Source organism: Saccopteryx leptura, chromosome 12 (assembly GCF_036850995.1).
Source record: "Saccopteryx leptura isolate mSacLep1 chromosome 12, mSacLep1_pri_phased_curated, whole genome shotgun sequence".
In the NCBI taxonomy this organism is placed as follows: domain Eukaryota; kingdom Metazoa; phylum Chordata; class Mammalia; order Chiroptera; family Emballonuridae; genus Saccopteryx; species Saccopteryx leptura.
In genome coordinates this window covers 2,412,545-2,435,146 of record NC_089514.1, presented here as the reverse complement: position 1 = coordinate 2,435,146, position 22,602 = coordinate 2,412,545, and the positions used below count along the sequence as shown (strand labels likewise).

The window sequence follows — 22,602 nt, the reverse complement described above, 5'->3', positions numbered from 1 at the left end:
TCCCGGAGGATGCATCAAAGTCTGTGGAGAAACAGAGGACAGAGAGGAGGCAGGCGGGGTGCGGGCAGCAGTCCCCTGGAGCAGAGCCAGTTCACAGGAGGGGCTCGCCGTGGACCCTGACCTGCTGGACCGTGAAGTTAGCCGAAGACGTGGGTTTTGGATAGTCGTAGCGCAGGGGTCTCCCTTCCCCGAGACGGCCCGGGACCCGGCGGTGTGAAATTCAGGGCCATGGGATGAACAAGTTGCGGAGACCCAGGTGTGCCAGGGCGCCGTGCCCTCCGGCGTGGGCACCCCGGGGGAGTCGGACAGGACCACTCGGTGTGACATTTGTTTTGTTGTTGCTGTTTCTCAAAGCCCTCGCACCTCAGAGATGTTTCGTCTCTGGCCCCGGCCTCAGAGCCTCTCTCTCCCTGTGGTGGGTCATGGGTTCTCCTTCTCGGCCAGCACGAGAACCATCCGTTTCTCTTCCCTGTGACGTTACATGTGCCATCAAGGGTTGCAGTAAAAAAAAAAAACACAGATTGGAGGGGGTTTACATTTTATTGAACAGTGAGACCCAAGTCAAGCCAAATTAAGGACTGTCTGGGTCCCCCTGTGAGCAGCTCACAGCTCACAGCAAGGGCTGAGGTCACAGGACCCTTAACTCGGAATTGTTTTTCAACTGCACTTGGCTTACATTCTGAACAGCTTCCCCACGGAACGGGCTGGCGTCTCTGACCTGTGCTCCCGGCTCCGGGAGAGGTTTCCATCTCTCTCTCTCTCTCTCTCTGCACAGGTGTATTTTACCTTTTCATACGCAGATTCTGAGATTATGTAGTTGTCAGTCAAGGCTCCTAATTCTACTGATGAAACGGTTTGGGAAAATCTCAGTACAGTGTACTCCCCGGGGTCCTCGTAGCCCCCGTGATCAGCACCCGCAAATTACTTCTGTGTGTGTGATGCTTTATCAACCGCGAATTTCCAGATTTCACGTCTGGTTTGGGTCCATAATAGGACACTGCTTGGTGACAGCTCTCGTAACTCGTGTAATCTGATTTAAAACACGTCCATTTGCAGCCTGACCCGGTGGTGGTGCAGTGGATAGAGAGTCAACCTGGGATGCTGAGGACCCAGGTTCAAAACCCTTGAGGTCACTGGTTGGAGTGCAGGCTCATCCGGCTTGAGCATGGGGTCGTTGGCTTGAACCCAGAGGTCACGGGCTTGAAGCCTAAGGTTGCTGGCTTGAGCAAGGGGTCACTGGCTCCACTCCCCACCCCCAGTCAAGGCACATATGATAAAGCAATCAATGAACAACTGAACTGTTGCAACTACGAGTTGATGCTTCTCATCCCTCTCCCCTCCTGTCTGTCTTGGTCTCTCTCTTCTCTCTGTCACTCTCTTGCAAGGAAAAAAAATTCCACACGTTCATTTGCAGACTGACGTTTTTCATAACAAAATAAACTTTCCTAAGAAAGGGGATAGGATTGCATCTTCCAAACGGCAGGCGAGGAGATGAGGGCCCTTCACACGGGGATTGCAGACATCTCGAAGCAGCACCACCTTCATTTGTCTGGGAGTCAGTCCCCCCCCAGGGCCCTTCCTTCTCTGCTCTGAAGAGTGTGTGTGTGTGCACACGTGTGTGTGCGTACCTGCATGCCGGTGTGTGTTGCAGTGTGTGCACCTGTGCGCATGTGTATGAGCATGTGTGTGAACGTATGTGACATGTATGTGTGTGCATGTGTGTGAACGCATGTGCACACGCGTGTGTGTGAGCATGTGTGAGCCCGTGTGTGCATGAGTGTGAGCATGTGTGGGTGTATGTGAACATGCGTATGTGAGAGCACGGGTGAGATTATATGTGAGCATGTGTGTGCCTGTGTGTGAGCATGTGTGTGAACATGTGTGTATGAGTGTGTGTGGGCACGTGTGTGTGAACATGTGCGAGCGTGTGTGAACATGCATGTGTGAGAGCATGAATGAGCTTGTACGTGAGCATTGTGTGCACGTGTGAGCATGTGTGTGCATGTGTCTGCATGAAATACTTCACACTCGTACTCAACAAACATGGAACAGGAGGAAAACTCAGGAGAGTTTGCCCCATTTGTCACCACAGTGAACACAGTGAAATGACAACAAGCAAACCTCAGAGGCTTCGATGAGGATGAAGGTCCGCGTCTGAGCAGCGGGGGGCTCAGCACGGCCAGTGGTCTGTGTGCCCAGTGGTCTGCGTGCCCAGTGGTCTGCGTGCCCAGTGGTCCGTGTGCCCAGGCTCCGTCTGTCACCAGCCACACAGAATCAGTCACCCTCCATCCAATGCTTTCTTCCCTGGAAACTGTGAGATTAAGCTTATCATCACTTTCTTCTCTGTTTGTCCTGACTGTAAATGCTACAAATAACCCCCCTTTTCCTTCTTCTTAAGAAAATTATACACTTTAGTATGGTATATATATATGTGTGTGTGTGTGTGTGTGTGTATATATATGAATATGGATGAAGTTGTGTAAGTCAGAAGGCTGATCTATCCATATTCTGCAGTAGAGAAGAAAAGAAAAGAATAAGGAAAACCACCAAAAAGAGCAGAGCTTTGGAGATCCCCGAGACCGGCCGCACTGTCTCCCGGGTGACGAGTCTGCTAGCTGGTTTTCAGGAGGAAATGCAGAGAAAGTCCCAGATGTGACTGTGAGTCAGAACACGGTAGCCAGTGTAGACCAGCCGCTCTTCCTTGTCACGTGACAAGCTCGGGGACGGAGGAGACACATCCGGTTGTGTTTATAGAAGTGACATGTGGCCATGAGAATGGGACAGACTTCCTGAGTGGCACAGAGTCCAAACCAAAAGGTGAAAACGGACGGCAGATGTTGTCACTGGCCACAGACCCATTGACAAGGGACATTGCCAATGTCAAGAAAGGTTTGCCTTGAAATTCTGTCGTGCCCCCCCCCCGCCCCACGTGGGGGAGGCGTGACCAGGCGCCGGGCAGCCCCGCCCACCTCCCACTAGCCACCCCCCACCCCTGTTAGCAAGCAGCACAGGGGGGGGGGGGAGCTGCCCAGATAGGAGAGGCTTTCCTCGCTCGTCTCGTCCACCAGGGGGAGCCCTGACCATCCCAGTGACGACGGCCGGGAGAAGGGACACAAAGCCACAGCTGGTGACACACAGCGGCTCTGGGACTGTGCTCAGGGGGCCAGCCTGTCTTTACAGGGAGGGGACAGCAAGGCCAGAAAAGTGCCGGGCGGCCTGTCCTCGGAGGGCCGACTCTCCGTCCACTCCTGTTGGAGTGATGGTGGGTTTACCCTGAAGAGGCACCTGTCGTGTGCCGGTGACAGCGTTAGTGTTTCCCTCCCGCAGCTCAGCACACAGGTGCCTCAGCCGTACCGGGGCTGCGGGGGGCGGCTCCCTGCCCTCCTGAGAACCCAGAGCCCCAGGACTCCGTGCCGTCCAGTGTCTGGCGTGCTAACCGGGAGGCATCGTGGGAGACACATGTCCGGTTGTGCACAGGTGTCTTCTGCCTGGAGACAGACATGTTTTCCTTGAGCTCCGCCCGATCCCGGGGTATTTGGGAGAGGGCAGGGGGGGAGGGCCCGAGAGCACAGGCCGGCACGTACCCCGCCCCAAACGCTCCCGCTCGGGGTGTGGCTGAGAGGACAGGCCCGCTTAATCGGGCAGATGACAAGGGAACATGTGGGGGAGAACACGGCGTTTCGCCAAGTTCGACGGTTGGTGTACGAGACCTGTCGGTGAACTGTGTTTGTGGAGTTTCGCCGACGGGTGGAGGAAACCCCTGTACCCACAGACGGGACCGAGTCTTCTTTATGAGGAGCAGTCAGGCTGAGGCAGAGGGCCGAGGGGAGGGGCACCGCCTGTCCTCAGCCCGGGCGGCGAGCCAGGCGGTGACACCGGTGACAGCAGGACGCCCCCCCCCCCCGCGGGCAGCTCCCCTCCTGCCCAGGAGCCTGAAGGAACATGGCTCCTTCTGGAGAATGCCTGAGACGCTTGGGGAGCACACTCCCTGTGGGGTGACCCTCAACCAGGCCTTGTGAGATGACTCTCATTTTTCGTAATCATTGCTCACGGGCTCAGGTCACCTATAGCTAGATCCCACGCTGGACCCACCGGCCCCGGAAGGAAGAGGCTGCAGGTGTTTGTAAAAGTGAAGCCTCCTCGTTTAAAGACTGAGTCGTTTCCAAGGCTGGTCGGTCGTAAGGAGGTCAAGCGTGCAAGGGAGACCGCACAGGACTGGCCAGACACCTCAGCCAGCGTGACCGAGCGGCAGATAACCTTTCTTCTTATCTCCTGGGCCCGAGGTTCAGATAAGGGTTAGGACACGCTGATGCCAATCGCCCTCGTGTCTCCGAGAGCTTGGGCTTCGGTTTCTGACCTCAGGGCTGAGGGAAGGTTCGTAGGTGCTGAGCCCGGCCTCGGTGTGGCTGCTCTTTGGGGCAGGTTCGTGGTCTTGGCACCGCACTTGGCGCTGAGAACCCAGGACGCGCTGTGCTGTGCGCACACGACAGAGAGAGAGAGAGAGAGAGAGAGAGAGCAGGGAAAGGAAATGAAAAGGTCACTGCTTCAGAGCCGTCAGACCAGGTCCTGAAACCCCACGTGGTCGCGTCTGTTCTTAGATTTCCCAGCGTGGGGGGGGAGAGGCTGTGATCAGGGACATCTGTCCGCAGACAGACAGAGGGTCAGATACCGATACCCGCCGGCTCCTCCCGGCAGCTGCCCGGATGGCGCCCGTCATGCGTGCGGTCCAAGCGCTGTCCTCGGACTTTCCCCGGCTCCTTAAGAGAAAGAAGAGAAAGTCACAGCCCGTAGGGACAGCTCGGCTCGAGGTCACGGCTGCATCAGCACCGTGACGGTCGGCGTTGTTGCAAAGACTCGGGGAGAAAAATCGCGCCCCACCGGTGACAGTGTTGTCACCCTGACCGGGTGAAGTCTCTGGTTTCCTTCACGCGTTTAAGAGATGCTCCATTGATCCTAAAAGCTTCTTTAAGAAAAAATAAATAAATAAACATGACGACGACGAGAAGGAAAAGTAACCAGGTGTAAACTCGTCGTGAGGGACGAGGCTTCGTTCCTTCCCGGCTGCGTTTTCCTGACCTTCTATCCTCGAGGGAGGGAAAAAAAAAACACCTTTATTTTGAAACTCAGAAGAATCTCCTGCTGTCGTGTGCTCTCTGCCCCACGTGGGACAGATGAGGGAGGTGGGGCCGGCCATCCAGAGAGGACGTGGTGGGTGCTGGCTGCCCGAGGGCGGGGGCGGCGTGGCACCGAGTCCCAGGACAGATGGTAGAAACGGAGGCCGACGCCCGGCCTTGGCCCGAGAGGCTATTTCCGAGACCGGCCGGCCGATCTTGCTGAGGTGAGTGCGTGAGTGCTGTCTGTTTCCGGCTAAGAGAGCCGAGTTACTCCAGGCCACCGTCACTGTGAGTCAGACAGGCGGTTTGTGTGTGGGACGTGGAGTTCACCGGCTGTGCGGGCGGCTGACTCTCGGCAAGGCCGGAGACGATTCTGTCCACGTTTCGGAAAAGGACCGGCTCTGACGCCGAGCTCACCACGGGGCCCGGCGGACGCACGTTTTCTGAGACAGGCTGGACCGTGGCAAGGAGGACCCCAGGCGGTCCCCGCCGTTACGTGTATGCTGACCGTTCTGAGTGGCGTGTAGGTAGTGGTTTTGCTGTGTGTGTGTGTGTGTGTGTGTGTGTGTGCGTATGTGCACGCATTTCTTTTATTTACAGAGACAGAGAGAGAGTCAGAGAGAGGGATAGACAGGGACAGACAGACAGGAACGGAGAGATGAGAAGCATCCATCACTAGTTTTCCGTTGCACATTGCAACACCTTAGTTGTTCATTGATTGCTCTCTCATATGTGCCTTAACCACGGGTCTTCAGCAGACCAAGCAACCCCTTGTTCAAGCCAGCGACCTTGGGTCCAAGCTGGTGAGCTTTGCTGAAACCAGATGAGCCCGCGCTCAAGCTGGCGACCTCAGGGTCTCGAACCTGAGTCCTCCGCATCCCAGTCGGACGCTCTATCCACTGCGCCACTGCCTGGTCAGGCTACGCACGCATTTCTGAAGAGCACAGTTTGCAAGCATCGTTTTAAGTCGCTTAGCTTTATTTTACTCACTTTTGATACATCATTACCTTTTGCCATCTCTAAAGCTTTTTTGGAACAAAGCTCAATGATAGTATATGTTTTCAATGCTATTTAAGAATACGTTTTATGCATGATGAGTCCAGACCCAGGTAACGGTTTGAAGAAGAAGCCACCTTCACCGTGTGTCCTAGCCACTCGGTCCCCGGCATCAGGCAGTGGACACGCACAATGGACAAGGCAGAAGGGATCGCCGTGGCCGGCAAAGCCGATGGGGCCCAGGCTGTGGGCAGCGGTGGCGAGGGGGTGCAGAAACCGGAGGGGACACCCCCGAGACTCGCACTCTCACTGTGCACTGGGAAGGGCTGCTTGTCCCCCGGGTCACTTTCCCAGGCGTCCCTCGCTAACTCCGCGACCGTCTTCCTGACACGTGTGTGTGACTCTGAGTCTCCCTGTGGCCTCGTGGGGTCCGTGCTGGGACGCTCCTGCCGCGAGTCAGGATGCCACTGACCCACCTGCCCGCGCACCTGTCCTTCCCCGGGCTCCTCTGCGCCCGCCCCCTCCTGCACTACAATATTCTTGCTTTTCTTCTTGTTTGGAGCGTATTTCACAACCGTTTGGAACGTGTCCTGTGTCCGTCCATCCCTTCCTCGTCCCGTCTTTCCAAAACCATTCAAATACACTGTTATCTCTGGAACTATTTCCACTGTCCGGTCCCCAGAAAATAATGTGTCGTTTAAGGACACGTCCTTCGTTGAGGACATTCTTTGACAACCTCTCAGGACCTGGGAGACGCGGGAAGAGCGTTCAGGTGGACGGTGGAAGGTGCCCCCGGTGAGCAGGGGCCTGCCGCGTGGGAGCCGTAAGCGGGGCTGATGCCCCCCACCCCGGGGCCGTCGGTTAGAGACGGGCTGTCCTCGGAGCTCGAAGCTTGAGTGACGGGTTGGAGTGAGAACAGACGGAGGAGTGCGGGGGCTGGAGGATGGTGCAGGGGCTGGAGGGTGGTGCAGGGGCTGGAGGGTGGTGCAGGGGGCTGGAGGATGGTGCAGGGGGCTGGAGGATGGTGCAGGGGCTGGACGATGGTGCAGGGGGCTGGACGATGGTGCAGGGGGCTGGAGGATGGTGCAGGGGGCTGGAGGATGGTGCAGGGGGCTGGAGGATGGTGCAGGGGGCTGGAGGATGGTGCAGGGGGCTGGAGGGTGGTGCAGGGGGCTGGAGGGTGGTGCAGGGGGCTGGAGGATGGTGCAGGGGGCTGGAGGGTGGTGCAGGGGGCTGGAGGATGGTGCAGGGGGCTGGAGGATGGTGCAGGGGGCTGGAGGGTGGTGCAGGGGACTGGAGGATGGTGCAGGGGATGGAGGGTGGTGCAGGGGGCTGGAGGATGCTCTGGACGGCTGCCCGGCCAGGGGAGGGGAGCGCGCTGGGCAGGTGGCCGGGCAGGTGTGTGAGGAGCTCCCCCGCGTGGGGACCTGCACTGGCGGTGCCACCGTCACCTGGGCACAGGTGAGACATGCAGCTCTTGGCCCCATCAGGACACAAGAATCAGAAGGGGTCACTAAGCCGGCTGTATGAACCGGGGACTCTGACACAGGCCGAGTACAAGAACCATCACCACTCCCCGAGGACACGGCGGCTGTGGCCCAGCCGTCCAGTGAGGCTGGCCCTGCAGGGATCACTGAGGGTTGACTGCCCCACCCACCTCTCTCCACGAGTCCTCTCATTGCCCGTGACCAGCCACCTTAGAGAGCGGAATCACTGCAATTCCTGGGGGCTCATCGCCACGCCACCGCCACAGTGTGTGGGGGCCCTGTGAGGCTGGAACGGCATGGAACGGGCTGCAGATAGGAGGACTTCCTGGAGGAGGGAGAGCTTGACTCACCTGGAAGGAAGTGGAGAACTTTTCAAACAGAAAGAAGGGCGTTTTTCTCAGAAATGGAGGGAAGAAATGCATCGAGTTAAAAATGACTCAGGAACCAGCCCTGGGGTCCGGTGTGCAGCCGCTGCTCCGGGTAAAACCCCTCCACTGGCCTCCAGCGGCACCCTCTCTGCCGGTCCACCTGCGACCACCTCCCGGCTGCCCCCCTGGGTCCTCTGCCCTGGAAGGAGAGAGGGTTCTGAGCCTGGGTAACTGGACGACCTCCTCCCACCCCTGAAATACCAAAGGCCGTGGAAGGGGAGCGTTTTCTAAATCAAGGTTCCTTACGTTTCCAGCAATACCTGGGTCCAGTGACATGAAAACCCCTCCTGCTACAAAGCGCCTGGAAAAGCTACATTGTATACAATGGATATCGGGCGTTAAGCATGTAGCTGGTTCAGCAGGAGAGAACGTGGAATTGTACTGGCCTGAAAACGAGGGAGAATCAGACTAGACAAGGAAGGGCTGACCAGCCTGGCATCTAGGGACAGGGCTGCCCTGAGGTCAGAGGCCCTGTCCCCACCGGCAGAGGAGGGTCGGGGACAGAGAGCCCACGGGGAGGCCACAGACACTGTCCTCTTTCAGGCCAGTCAGGCGGGAGATGGGAAAATGTTGTGACCTCAACTCAACTGAAAACAGTTCACGTCTTGAGGAACACAGTCCGTCACGTGACAAAGGCACCTGGCCGGAGGCGCTTAGTGCCCAGGAGGGTACAGACGGCCCCACGCCAAGCTGGGGAAGAAGGGCAGAAAGACACTTTTACAAAGGTCAACTGGACGCCTGACCAGTGGCGGCACAGTGGACAGAGCATCCACCCATCAACCTGGGACGCTGAGGTCTCACATTTCCCTTCCTCTCTCTCCCTCTCCCTCCCTCCCTCCCTCCCTCTCTCTCTCTCCCTCTCCCTCCCTCCCTCCCTTCTCCTCTCTCCCCCTCTCCCTCTCTCCCTCCCTCCCTCTCTCTCTCTCTCCCTCCTTCCCTCCCTCCCTCCCTCTCTCTCTCTCCCTCTCCCTCCCTCTCTCCCTCTCCCTCCCTCCCTCCTTCTCTCTCTCTCCCTCTCCCTCCCTCCCTCTCTCTCTCTCTCTCACTCTCCCTCCCTCCCTCCCTCTCTCTCTCTCTCTCCCTCTCCCTCCCTCCCTCTGTCCCTCCCTCCCTCCCTCTGTCCCTCCCTCTCTCTTCCTCTCTCTCTCCCTCTCTCTCTCTCTCTCTCTCGCCCCCCCCTCATTTAAAAAAATCAGTGGGAAATGTTGCTGTGTGGTCGTAGATTTCATAGCTGGTGCAGCTTCACAAACACCGTCGAGGAAGAGAAAGACCCGAGAAGCAGCATTGTCATCGAGCACAGATGACAGAAAGAAAAGGAAAAAAAAAAGCCAAACGTTTTACTTTCTTATCTTTTCATAAAAATATCTACTGAGACACGTTCTTACAGAAGCGTGGTGACCGCTGTGTCCGCGTCCACCGACCTCCACTTCCTGGCGCGGTCAGAGGACGGGGACCGGAGGAAGGAGGTGTCAGGGGGGCGGGAAGTTGAGGGGACTCGGGAGACACAGCACGTCTGTCGAATCAGAAGGGGAGGGAAGATGGGAACGTCAGGACCACTTGAAACGATGCTTCCACGCACGGCACTGAAAGCTAGGACAGAGCGCCTCTCCGGTGTCAGTTCTACGTGAGATGCCCGGCCGGTCTGCCGCTGGTCACCTTTGGGTCCACTTTGGGTCAGGAGCAGTGGCGGAGCCCCGCAGTGGTACACAGCCGGGCAGGTGTCGGCCACACGCCTCGCTCGCTGGATCCTAACAGTCACAGACAGAACCCCGTAGGAGCGGGCAGTACTTCTCTTAGACCGCCCATCTCAGGCGGCAGACGGATGACCCTCGCTCCGCGCCGGGGCTGAGTCCTCGTCTCCGGCCATGCGGGAGGAAGTCCTGCCTAGGCGGCTTTGGCAAGTCTCGGAATGCCGGGTGTCCGGAGGTGCCGATTTAAACACGAGTCACCTACTTGAATAGACGGGGCCACCTGGAGACCCGTCTATTTCCACGGGAACATCACTGGCTCACCTGTCCGCCCCCTCCCCCCCATTCCAGTCCCTTCAGAGCTGAGGCCCCAGAATATTGATGTCAGAGAGGATAGAAATTGTTTTTTTTCCCCCTGTCCAAACTAGTTTATACTACATTTGAAACCCCTGGACAAACAGAACCAAGGTTGGTCCCGTAGGAAAGGGAAGAAAATCTTTGGGCTTAGAAAAAGTTTTGTTTCGAGATGAGGCTATTCTCGGTAAGATTCCTGCGAACATTTCTTGGTGGAAGAACCTGAGTTTGACTCGTGCCCGACACGTGATTGTGTGTGTGCCGGTGAGTGGGTGTTTGTGAGCCTGCCAGGGTGTGTTGCTGCAACACGTAACCTCGGGAAGCGTTCTGGTGGCTGGCTGGGGCCGCTTTTCTGATTTTCCAAAAGAGGAAGAAGGCTGTTCACCCTGCAGGGGGCAAGCGGCGTAAGTAAGGAGGTGGGTGGCTGTGAGCTGTTGGAACATTGCAACATGCCCAAACCCCAGCTGCTGTTCCGTGTGGCTTTTCAAACCTCAGTGTTGAATTGTCCCCGGGGACAGTAACCAGCCAGTCGTCTAGGAAGATGTTAGGCCACTTTTAAAGCTCTGACAGCAGCACCGAGGAGGAATGCCGATGAGGGGAGGGACTCACATAGACACAGGGAATGTGACGAAGCCTCAGGTGCACAGTGGCCAGACTGAATTGAAGGACCATCACCCACGTCAGCATCGCGGCTACGATGGCAGGAGACCGGACACCCCGTCCCCACGTGGTCCTCCCCCCACCGGCGACCTCCCTCTCTGCCCCGTAGAGGTCTGCTCAGCCCCGACCTGTGTCCTGTCCGAACACAGCCATGTTCGTGTGCAAAAGCAACCTGCCCCCATGGCCCTGGCCAGTTGGCTCAGTGGTAGAGCGTCAGCCTGGCGTGCAGGAGTCCCGGGTTCGATTCCCGGCCAGGGCACACAGGAGAAGCGCCCATCTGCTTCTCCACCCGTCCCCCTCTCCTTCCTCTCTGTCTCTCTCTTCCCCTCCCGCAGCCGAGGCTCCATTGGAGCAAAGATGGCCCGGGCGCTGGGGATGGCTCCTTGGCCTCTGCCCCAGGCGCTAGAGTGGCTCTGGTTGCAGCAGAGCAACGCCCCAGATGGGCAGAGCATCGCCCTCTGGTGGGCGTGCTGGGTGGATCCTGGTCAGGCGCATGCGGGAGTCTGTCTGACTGCCTCCCCGTTTCCAACTTCAGAAAGATACAAAAAAAAAAAAAGCAACCTGCCCCCTGTCGTGACCGACTGAGACGTTGAGTCCTGGGCTGGCTGCCGGGAGGAGGGGTGCCCGGAGCACAGAAAGCACAGAGGGAGAGAGGGCGTGGCCGAGCCCAGGGGCAGCAGCTGCCTGTACGTCTGGGAAAGAGCAGTGGCTGGAGGGCAGGCAGCCCTGTTGTAACCGTGAGAGATCGGGGTTTCTCTCGGCCGGGCTCTCTGATGGCCGCGTCAGGGTTCTAGGGCTCGAGGCGGACAGCTCAGGCTTTTGAGACATACCGGACGGTGGACGCCGAGCATATGATCCTTGGCTCTCAAGAGAATCCAGCCCTCTTTCAGATTCACAAGCTCTTTTAAAGTCTTCACCATCCTGCCTTCTTGAAAATAAAAATGCGCTCTGTCCCCGCGTGCATGTACGTGGCAGGGCTCTGCGGTGAGCAGCTGTGTGTGTGGGGAGGGGGCTTGTCCCGCATTTCCCCGGGGGGCCCAGCTCTGCAGGCCTTTGGACAAGATCCCTGATGAAACGGTTAAGCTGTGCTCCGACGGAAGAGGGCTCGTGTCCACCGGAGGGACGGCCGGAGCGTCCCTGTGAGGAGACTTCCCTGGGGAGCAGAGGGAAAGAAGGTAGCCAAGCTCAGGACCCTCGGTCGGGGCAGAACCAACCCGATGCTGGTGTCGCGGGGGGTCCTGGAGGGGAACCCGGAACCGAGCCCCCACCGCCCCCTCCTGAACATGGATGTGGGCGCACACACGCCAACACCCGCAGGCGCGGCCTGTCCGAGGCAGGGCTCCCTCCTGCGGAGGGTTCTGGGCATCAAAGCACGGTCACCTTCAGAGTCCTTTCGTGACGTTGTTTGAAACAACGAGACGTTTTCTTAAAAGAAATATGTACAACGCAGTAGAAATTATACCTGTTGCCACCCGTCGGACGCATGATGGGACTTGTCAGAAGTCAGTTAAAAACGTAAGAGGGGGTACGTGGTCGTTCAGAGTTCCCCGGGGGTTCTTAGGAGAAGGGCCGTGGACGGGCACGAGGCCGGGTCACATCCCTGGCTCAGAGCACTCGACCTGTCTGCCTGATGTCCCTCCATTCCCCGTGCCTAGAACCTGGGGAGCTGACCCCCCCCGGCCGTGGGGAGTTCCCCGTGCCTAGAACCTGGGGAGCTGACCCCCCTCAGGCCGTGGGGAGTTCCCTGTGCCTAGATCCTGGGGAGCTGACCCCCCCCAGGCCGGCCGTGGGGAGTTCCCTGTGCCTAGAACCTGGGGAGCTGACCCCCCTCAGGCCGTGGGGAGTTCTCTGTGCCTAGATCCTGGGGAGCTGACCCCCCCCCCAGGCCGGCCGAGGGAAGCTGGAAACAGTTCTTGTTGGTGGTGAAGGGGGGATGGGAGGAGGAAGGATTTTTGTCTTCGGCACGTTTTCCTCTGGCTAGCTAGGCACGGTGAAACCGACCCGTGAGAAGGGGCCTTCTGTGGTGACCGGAAAATAAGCAGCACCATCGTAGCATCTAAGACCTTCCGTTCGCCTTCAATACGATAAATATTTTAAGAAAAGAGTAAATCCTCTGCAAAGTACTTAGAAGAGATTGAGACTTAGTACCTGAGATGTTCTCTGGTGACTTAGGAAAAGAAAAACTCCATAGAAGTCGTCCTGAACTGAAAATGGGTGAGCAATTAATTTCAGGAATCAGTAGACTTAAGTCAGCAACCTCTTCTCTCTATTTGATCTAGAAAATTCTCCACCGTCCTCATTTAGATATCAGGCCATCTGACCCCTGGCATTATATAACTTAGGTGGAAGGCCACAGGACGGTCAATATTTCTGACTCCGGGCTCTTTGGCTGTTGGTTTGGAAGAGAATTTGGTCATGAATTTTCTATTAGGCTTTTCTGCTAAAGACAGTGTGTGTGTGTGTGTGTGTGTGTATGTGTGTGTGTGTGTGTGTGTGTGTTTTCCATCTGCAAAACTCATGCAATAATGCCTTTGTAGTTCAAAACGGTTGTTCACACCTTAAGAGAAGCCACTGCACTGGCGTGTTAATTACCTAGAAAGCGATGACTCTCCCGTTCAGGGTCGACAGGAACAGCAGAAAGGGGCCAGGCCGTGGGGTGTTCCATTTCCGACTCTTAGTAAGTCACCCGTTCGATTGTCCGAAGCGTGTTTGCATCCTGGCTTTTGAGTGGGAATTTCAAAGAATGACCAAATTCTGGCTCTACCAGAGAGCCGGGAGAGGGAGAGGGAGAGGGAGAGAGAGAGGGAGAGGGAGAGAGAGAGAGAGGGCTTATTGGGACCGACTTGCTTCTTTCACTAAAAGGAAAAGGGTCGCTCATAGTTCAGAGTAGGACTGGGACCAGCGTGTGGGACCTGGGCTCTAATTCGGCCCCTGTGCCCCTGGATGTCGGCCCCTGTACCACTGGCTTCCTGGGCTCCCTCAGGGCACAGAGGGCAGAAACTGGGGCTCCCAAGGGGATTGAGAGGACTAGGGGTCAGGCCCGGGCCCCTGCAACATTGTCTCATTCAGAAATTGTCAAAACATGCCCATAGCTCGTGGGGTTAGTAGCAGGAACCGGCCCCAAGGCTGAAAGGTCCTGTAGGGGAAGGGTGCGTGGGGTCAGGACGTCCGATCCCAAGCTGGACTCTGGACCGACAGAGCTGAGGACAGAAGGAAGGGCCAGCTCGCAGGGGCCACTGGGCACCTCCCAGGAGCACCGCCGCTCCCTTCCGATCCCGGGTCTTGGACGGCTGCCCCGGAAGGGGACCCAGACGTGGCCGACACGGGTCCCGAGCTGTGGCCGTGCCGCTGTCCCTCCCGGCTTCTGCGCCCGCCCCCTGTCCCCCCGTGTGTGCCCACCACTCCGGGCCAAAGCCTCTGCCCCCGGCCCCTGCTCCCCAGAGCGGCTCCGCCCCCTGTCCTCCCGTGTGTGCCCACCACTCCAGCCGAAGCCTCTGCCCCTGCTCCCCAGAGCGGCTCCGCCCTGTCCTTCGCCTCCGGCCGGCCTGCCCGCCCTCGGTCCGTGCTGGTGAGCTCCCTCGCCTGCTCACATCTGGCACGGCGCCCCAACCCCGGGCCCAGGGGCACGGGCGGGCCCTCACGGTCCCCCTGTCCAGTGGGAACAAGGACTGCATCCCCAGCTCTAGGTGGGGTTACCGAGGGGAAACGGGGCGCTCGCCTGGCTGAGAGGGGGCTCTGGTTGTCGCTCTCTCCACTGTGAGTTTATAAAATGGTTTAGAACATGCACACTGAAGATCGACGCCTCCCACCTCGCTGGCTGAGGGTTTGAAGTTTGCTTAATTTAGAGTAGTGCCTCTCCACCTTTATTTTACTTTATTTTAGCCTCTAAACCTCTGAGCGATAGAAAGCCAGCCCAGACAAGCATTCTCAACGTTAAAACTGGACTGCAAGCGGAGGGAGGGGGCTTAGGACCCCGAAGCCGCCGCCACCACCCCAGCCAACCGCCATGCGTGCATTCTGAGTTTGCAGCGAGGGTGTGAGCTGGGAACACCCCTGGCTTGCAGGGGACCCTCAAGTCCCCGAGGGGCCGGCTGAGAGTCCTGTGTCGCCCCTGCGTCCTGATGCTGGAGGTGCAGAAGGGCCAGCGCCTCCCTCTGACCCGCCGGGCCCCTCAGCCCGTGCAGACGCCCCGCCCCTATGGGGGGCACGGCCCTGAGCCACGGACGGTCTCTCTCTGTGTGCATGCCTGTCTCTTCCTGAACTGTGAGCCACCAGAGAGCTGAGGCTCTTGGGTTGGAGATCTGTGTCCTCGGACTCAGTCACGGGGCCCTTCCCGGCTGGCTCCCACCTGGCCGTGGAGGCAGCCAGGGTCACAGCACTGTGGACTGGAACCTCGTTCCGTCCTGGCCACAGTCCTGCGGGCCGGATACCAGCCCCGCTCCCAGAGGAAACAGAGACAGAGCGTGCAGACACCTGCCCCGGGCAGACATCCGCCGCTGTGCGGGGATTCGAGTCCCAAGTCCCTGTGACCCGAAACCATGATGCTCATTCACAGCACAGGGAAGAAAACGTGTTCCTTTAATTGACCTACTTGTTCAGTCACAGTAACGGGGGGCTGGGGGGGGGGGAGGATGCAGGGTCCCTCGGCCATCTGGGCTGCTGCGGACGGCGCTGCACGGGGCCCTCAAGCTGGCGTCTCGGGGCCGCGTCACGGGCCGCGGGACAGAGCCGGCCGGCCACCAGCCGAGGTGTGACGGCTTCTCGGCACACCATTGTCCAGAGAGGGTCGGCTGTACGAAGTCATGGGCAGGATTCCTTCCCCGCGTTCGCCCTCTAATTAAGAGCCTCGCAACAAAAGCCAGGAAGGAAGCCGGGAGAAAGAGGTCATTGTTGGGAGGCATTCACTGCGTTGGGAGCCACTGCCTTGTGCCTGTGGGCCTCTCTGAACAGGCCCCCTTTGTGTGCTCGTCCTCACTCTCGGGCGCTTCTGGGAGATGTCTCTTTCTGAAATGTCTGTCCTGTGCTTGCTTTCATTCTTGGCGACCGCGACGGCACCAGCACCAGCAGGGACGTCCCTCCCTGGCGCTCTTTTGTTGTTGCTCAATGAGCATCGCTCGCCCGCCAATCAGGTAAAAAATGACGGCGGTGTGGGGTGCGATTAACGATGCCACGTGGCCGATGTCACTGGACTGTCCGCACACAGTTACGTGGAATGTGCCCTCGGCACGGGCCTGGCCCGTGTCCACGGTCAGCATGTCCTCAAATATCGGAGAGACGGCTTTCCAACCACGTGCACCGAAGCCACAGCGCTGTGCAGACCCCGTTCCTGGACCCACCGCCACAAATGGCGCTGGCTCGGAGCACAGACATCTCGCGGTGGCGAAGTCTAAACTCTTATTTCTACATTAAATTTTAAAACATCAGCTCAGGTGTCGAGCTGGCTCAGGGTTGCGGACACCCTCCTCCCAAACGCCAGCCAAGTTGGTGAGAGGTTTCTCCCCGCCCCCCGCCCACTCCGCAGAGATCTCGCGAAGCCTCGCAGCTCAGGAAGAAAGAGCGCTTCGCTCTGCTTAATGTCTCTCCAAAGAGCTCGAGAGGTGTGCCAGGTGGCTGGAGAGTCCGCATCATGAGTGCCACCAGGGAGGGAACCGGGGCTTTGATGGTGAGGTGCAGCGCAGAGCCGTTGACTGTCGGCTGCAGGGAGCCCCTCGGAGCGCCGGGGCCACCTGCCGCCAGCCCAGAGGACCCCTGTCCTGACGCTCTCTCGTGTGACTTGAGGGCTCTCTCCCGAGATCCTCCCCGACACAAACAGGAACTTCCTGTCTCGCCTGTAAAGATGGAGGGACAGTCGGACGCTGATGAAGGCAGCGTCTCGTCCTGTTTCAGGTCAGACCTCAGAGGTCCCTGGGGAATATTTGTCACAAAGTTGCCAACAGTATTATTTGTTTCTAAATGGGTTAAGATCCTGTACAATTCTAATTAAAAACAAAAACAAAAAAACTCACTTTAAAACGACTCTAATTAAACCCGTGGTCGGCCTGGAAACCAATGTCTTCTCCACGTCATCGGTCTGAATTGTTCAGTGTGTGCCCACGGTCCCGTACAGGATCGCAGGTCAAAAGGCCGATTCAGATAGGGCGATTCTCGGGGGGGGGGGGGGATGTTGCCCTCAGTCACACACACATGTGCTTACGGCTCCTCCGCAGGTTGAAGTGTTTCTGGAGGCAGCTGTAGTGTGAAGTCCTCAGTTCCCTCCTTCCCAACTTCCAAACCTCTGAGGAGCCGGGCTGGCCGGTGGGGCGTGTGCCGGGCAGCGTAGGGACCGGGGTGCTGTCTGACGTGTCCCCACCATGTTTTGTGCAGTGAGCCTGCCCCTGGGGCCCGGCAGCCCCTGCGGCACGGACGGGGTCCCGCAGATGCCCTCGGAGGCCGAGGAGACCGTGTCCGTGGGCAGCTGTTTTGCATCGGAAGACACGACGGAGGACTCGGGGGTGGTGAGCTCCCCCTCAGACATCATCTCCCTGGACTCCCAACACGACAGCACGAAATCCAAAGATAAGTGGGCCACCGACCAGGAGGACTACAGCGACCAGGACCTGGTTGGCACCCCGGAACTGGGTCCCCCAAAGAACCCTGCATGGGAGAGAGACGGCTCCGGACACGGGCACTGGCATTCGAGGTGAGTCACGGGGCAGCTGGGAGAGGGAGGTCCCCACCTGGTCTCGGGGAGAGAGGGCATTGGCCACGGTGACCCAGCCAAGACTCACTGCGAGTCTGTTCCCTTTGAGGCACCGCCCACAGTCCCCACCACTGATTGGGGGGGAGGGAGGGGGTTCTGATACATGACCACATCTGCCTGTTCTGCCTAGATGTCACTTGCAAGTCATGCAGAGTGATGTCTGGTTCGCTCTGGTCCTTGTATAAGTGGTACCATTCTCTCCGCGTGCTCCGCCACCCGACGTCCCGTTTCCGAGGTTTCTCCGGGACGATACAGGTGTCATTAGGGCACTTACGTTTTCCCTTTTTTATTTTTTATTTTTTTATAAAATGCATGGACACGTAGCTTGTCCGGATTTCCGCCACTGGACACAACGAGCAAGCTGTCCATGCGTCTCTGTGGACACACAGAGCGTTTTCTAGGAGAGAAATGATTGGACTCTCGGAAAAGCCTGTTCTCAGCTTGATGGATTTGGGACAATTCGCTCTCCAAAGGGACGGTCTGGCGTGCCCGCCCTGCGGGGGTCGCTCCAGGTCTGCACCGACACGCGGGGTCGGAGACGGCGGGGTCAGAGACGGCTCAGGTGTGCCGGGTGTGGAGGTGTCAGAGATGGCTCAGGTGTGCCGGGCGTGGAGGTGTCGGCGGGCACTTCCTGTGGCTTTCGTTTATAATTCTCTGCGCTGTAAGAACGAGCAGCGAGTCCCAGGGAGGTTAGCAGTTTGGTTTTCTTCTTCTCTGAGTTGCCTTTTCATAGATGTGAGTGTTTTTTTTTTTAATTGTGGTGTTAATTTTAAAAGCAATCATTGACCTTCTTCGCCGAGGATGTGCACACAGAGAGTCTCTAAGCTTGTGGCTGGAATGTAGCTTTGGCGTGCTGGTGACTATCGCGTAAGAGTGGCTGTTTAAGTTCAGTGTTGTTGGATTCGTTCTTTTCCCCCTGCCCATGGATGGTGTCTGCATATTTCAGGGACCTTTCTCATACCCTCAAGGACTAAAGAGTGTCTGGATTTCTTGTAGAAGTTCAGTGTTGCTTTCTCACATTTGGGTTGCTGGTGACCTGGGGGTTTTATTTTAAGGTGTGACATGAAAAAGAACTTTATTTTCTCCCACTGACGCCTTGTTCCACTTGGTCATACGTCCCGTTTTCCTGTACGCGCCTGTCTGGTGCGGGTTCACTTTTCCATGATTCTCCCTCGTTGATCCGTCTCGGCCCCAGACCCACCCTGTCCTAATTCCTTTTGTTATTCTTGTAGGAAGAGCACGTTAGTTCTCTGTCTCCCATCAACTTTTTTTTTTTCTACCTTTTAGGTCATTTTTTTTTTTTTTTGTATTTTTCTGAAGCTAGAAACGGGGAGAGACAGTCAGACAGACTCCCGCATGCGCCCGACCGGGATCCACCCGGCACGCCCACCAGGGGCGACGCTCTGCCCACCAGGGGGCGATGCTCTGCCCATCCTGGGCATCGCCATGTTGCGACCAGAGCCACTCTAGTGCCTGGGGCAGAGGCCAAGGAGCCATCCCCAGCGCCCGGGCCATCTTTGCTCCAATGGAGCCTTGGCTGCGGGAGGGGAAGAGAGAGACAGAGAGGAAGGAGGGGGGTATGGAGAAACAAATGGGCGCTTCTCCTGTGTGCCCTGGCCGGGAATCGAACCTGGGTCCTCCGCACGCCAGGCCGATGCTCTACCACTGAGCCAACCGGCCAGGGCCCCTTTTAGGTCATTTTTAGGGCCAATCACATCATGTAAAAAAAAAAAGGCATTTGTGGAAATACAGTGGAATGATTTTTTTTAAAAGAAATTCACAAGTCGCTCACCAAAATGAATGAAAGCCGTGGACCTTTCTGTGTTCTGCCCCAGCTCTGCTCACACACACGCCGGCGTTTGTGTGGTTAACGTCACTGTCACATCCCTGACGCTGTAGCTTGACTTGTTTTCACTGAACGGTTTTCCGCCCGTAATTCTCCGTTGTGTTCAATACACTCTGGTAATTTTTGGGTCTAGCTCTTCAGTCTGAAGGGCAATTCCAAGGACAAGGCCGTATGTCATTAGATGGGGCGTGAGAAGGCGGGAGTTGGCCCATTCCTCGTCCACACCCGCAGGAGGTGCGTCCGGCCGAGGTGGACCTGTGTGCTCTTTGCCTCTCTGAGTGCGGGGAGAGGTTACGGTGTTTCCTTCTCGGCCCGCTGAACTTCAATAAAAGCCGGTTTCTAAATAAATGCCGGTTTCTACGTGATCTCCAGGTCCTCTCTGTTAGTTTGCACAGGGAGGGGGTGGGCTTGCACCCACCAGACCCCATGTTGGAAATGAAGCAGACGTTGGTCCCCCTGTGCCCTGGGGGGTGCTCCCAGAGTGACAGTTTGCTTTGCTGGTGGTGGCCCTGATGATGTACAGTGTGACTGCTTTCTGTCCCCACATGACCGGGATCAGGATGAAGTCTTTGGAAGCTGATGCTTTGTCCAGCGAGGGCGCCGGGCGTGGTTTTCTGGCCTCATCTCAGGAGCCACTGAATTTGAGTATAGCCTGGGGGACAGGGAGGGGGCTTTGGACCCTGTCTGGCCCACCATGGAATCCTGTAGACACTCAGGAGGTGTCTGGCTCTCCAGAGCCCGTCTAACTCTGACAAGCGTTGTGTTTTGCTTATGGACGCCCAGGTAACGCCTCCCACCCGCCAGGGGTGCGCCAGCCTGTGAGTTTCCCGTGCACCTGGCCCAGGACAGGCTGCCCACCCATCAGTAAGCTCCGTTGTCCACATGACTGTCGTTACTTAGGAAACGGAGCACTGTGAATGCCTGTGACAGGCCCCTTCCCTTCTCTGGGTCATACGTCCATCCACACGCGTGATCTTCAGTCAAGTTCAGGACGACAGAAAGGCAGAACCTCTGGTGTACGTAGGGGCTGGCGGATTCAGAGGTCACAGAGCACGTTGCAAAGGGCACCTGTTCTCTAAGGAGCCTCCTCCTTCCGGCTGTTCCAGGCATGCGCTCTGCAGGGCATGAAAGGGTCCCAGGCCTGTCCTCCGTCCCCTTATTGTCTAGCTGTGACCTTCCCTGTGATGTAACTCTGGATCATATATCTCTTCACAAGTTAACTCTGCAGCCAAGCGGCCTGTTGAAATGTCCCCCTCTGTCCTGCTGCTTACTGGTCATTAGACTGATGCCCCATGAAGCCTTATTTGGGAAGCGCTGTTCCGTGTCATCGACCTTCTTCCGTGGTCACAGTGAGCATCTCAGCCATGTGGAGAGCAAGAGAGAGAGAGAGAACGCTCCTCTCTCCATGATTAAGTGCGTTCCAGACATGTGTCCTGGGGTCCTGTCTGCAGCCCAGGGCGGTGAAGCCGGCATGAGTCAGGATGGGGCCTGACGCCGGGAGCTGTCCAGTCCTGGCCTGGGAGCTGTCCAGTCCTGGACTAGAAAGCGAGTCTGCACAGCTTCAGGCGCCCCTCAGTGAAGCAGGCCAGCTGCAGGTGTCCGGACAGGCCAGTGGTTAAGTTCGGTGCTCGGGGTGTCGGCAGCCCCGAGTCAAGCTGACCTGGTGTGAGAGCAGAACTTACCGTTGCTGACGGAGGTGTGGCCTCGACCCTGAGCCCTGGGCGGAAGACCCTGTCAAAACCCTGCACCGCGACAGCCCCGTCCGTGTTCAGGGGACAGCAGCAGTGACAGAGAGAAACAGTGACAACGTCCGCAGTCCCAGGCAAGGCCAGGCGGGGCAGAATGACAGTGCTGCTGTCACACAGTGTTTCTCTTCGTGTGCCCTGAAGTGTGTGCACAAGATCACGCCCGCCCAGCAGAGGGGGACAGGACCGCAGTCCTCCGTGCCTGCCTGCCGCCGGTCCCAGCCTTAGCCTGGCTCTGCCCTGCGTGCTTGACCGACCTGCTTTCTGCAGCTCATCCTGAGATGGCCCTTTGTGTTCCCAGAAGATCTGTTCTTCCTGTGTGGAGAATGTGATGCTCCCAAGCCTGGCTGTGACCATGAGCCCCCTCCGTCCTCTGCACGCCAGGCCTGAGAAGCTCGGGCACAGCAGAAGTTACTCTTTGCCGAGACAGGGGCCAAGCTCCTGGTTCCTGTTTGTTTCCTGCAGGTGGCTCAGGGAAGGGCTCCTCCCTTCGTCTGGGTGGCTGCCCTGTCGGTGACAGCGTTGGCTGGGCTCCCTTGTAGGAATGCCATGTGGGGGGGGGGGGAGTGGGTTAGGTGGGTTTCCGGCTCTGTTTCTGAGCAGCAGGGCCTCCCGGAAGTCTCCAGGTACCAGGCACCTCCCTGCTTTGCCCTCTGCTGCCCCCCCCTCTGCCTGGACGCCCCTAATGTTCCTTCTCAGCCCCGCTTGTCAGTGAGTGGGCATAGGACGACTGGGTAGTGAGACTGTGTTTCCCAGAGGGTTGATGGTTTCATGTTATTCTGTGGGACCAAGACCCATAACAGGTCTCTAGGGGCGAGGCTGGGGCAGAACTCAGTCCCGGTTCCGCCCACCCGGCATCACCAACCTGGGACTTTGTAACTGGGTCATTTGGAAACATGTTACTGTATATACCCTCAGAACCCCCAGAACTTTGTAAGTATATAAACTTACTTTCGAAACATTTTATACCATCCAGAGCCCGGAAACTTTGTAACAAGAGGAACTTTGGACCCATGGGGACATTTAGAAACATTTGAACATCTTCTAAGACCCTGAAACTTTGTAACTACAGTTACAAAGAAACGTTTAAAAAATCATTTAAGACCCAGGAGAGCTAAGCTGTCAGGACAGGAGCCGCTAACCTAGCCGCCTTTGGCTGGGAGCCCCGGCCCAGTGGATGACTAAAGTGAGACGCTCTGTAAGTATAAATCGTGCTCCAAATTGGACCTGGGGGGGAAAGGAAATAATAAGTGATTTTATAGTAATTACATGTAGAAATGATTAGAATAATTTAGGTTAAAGCACACTAATTAAAGTTGAATAAGGTATTTAATTAAAATCAATCTCACTCTTTACCTTTTTTAATGTGACTACAAGAAGATCCAAGATTACCCTGGGGGCTCATATCACGTCCCCGGCAGGCACGCAGTTCCAGAACACAGGAGCTTTGCGAACGCAGGCGCATTTGTTAGTCGAACAGGCCAGCTAGGTGTCTCAGACTATCGGCAGCTGTGTGTTTCCCAGGGTCCTGCCTTTAGTTTATCA

The 22,602-nt window shown here is 57.3% G+C and overlaps 1 protein-coding gene across 7 annotated transcripts in view; it reads left to right on the top strand.

Moving 5' to 3' along the window:
* The window catches only part of COBL (cordon-bleu WH2 repeat protein), a 164,256-nt gene that overhangs the window by 128,471 nt on the left and 13,183 nt on the right, over positions 1 to 22,602 (top strand). For all 7 annotated transcript variants that reach the window (XM_066353847.1, XM_066353843.1, XM_066353846.1 and 4 more), the window contains one exon: positions 17,091 to 17,406. In XM_066353847.1, the coding sequence (XP_066209944.1) occupies positions 17,091 to 17,406 (316 nt within the window). The remainder of the gene's footprint in view (positions 1 to 17,090; positions 17,407 to 22,602) is intronic.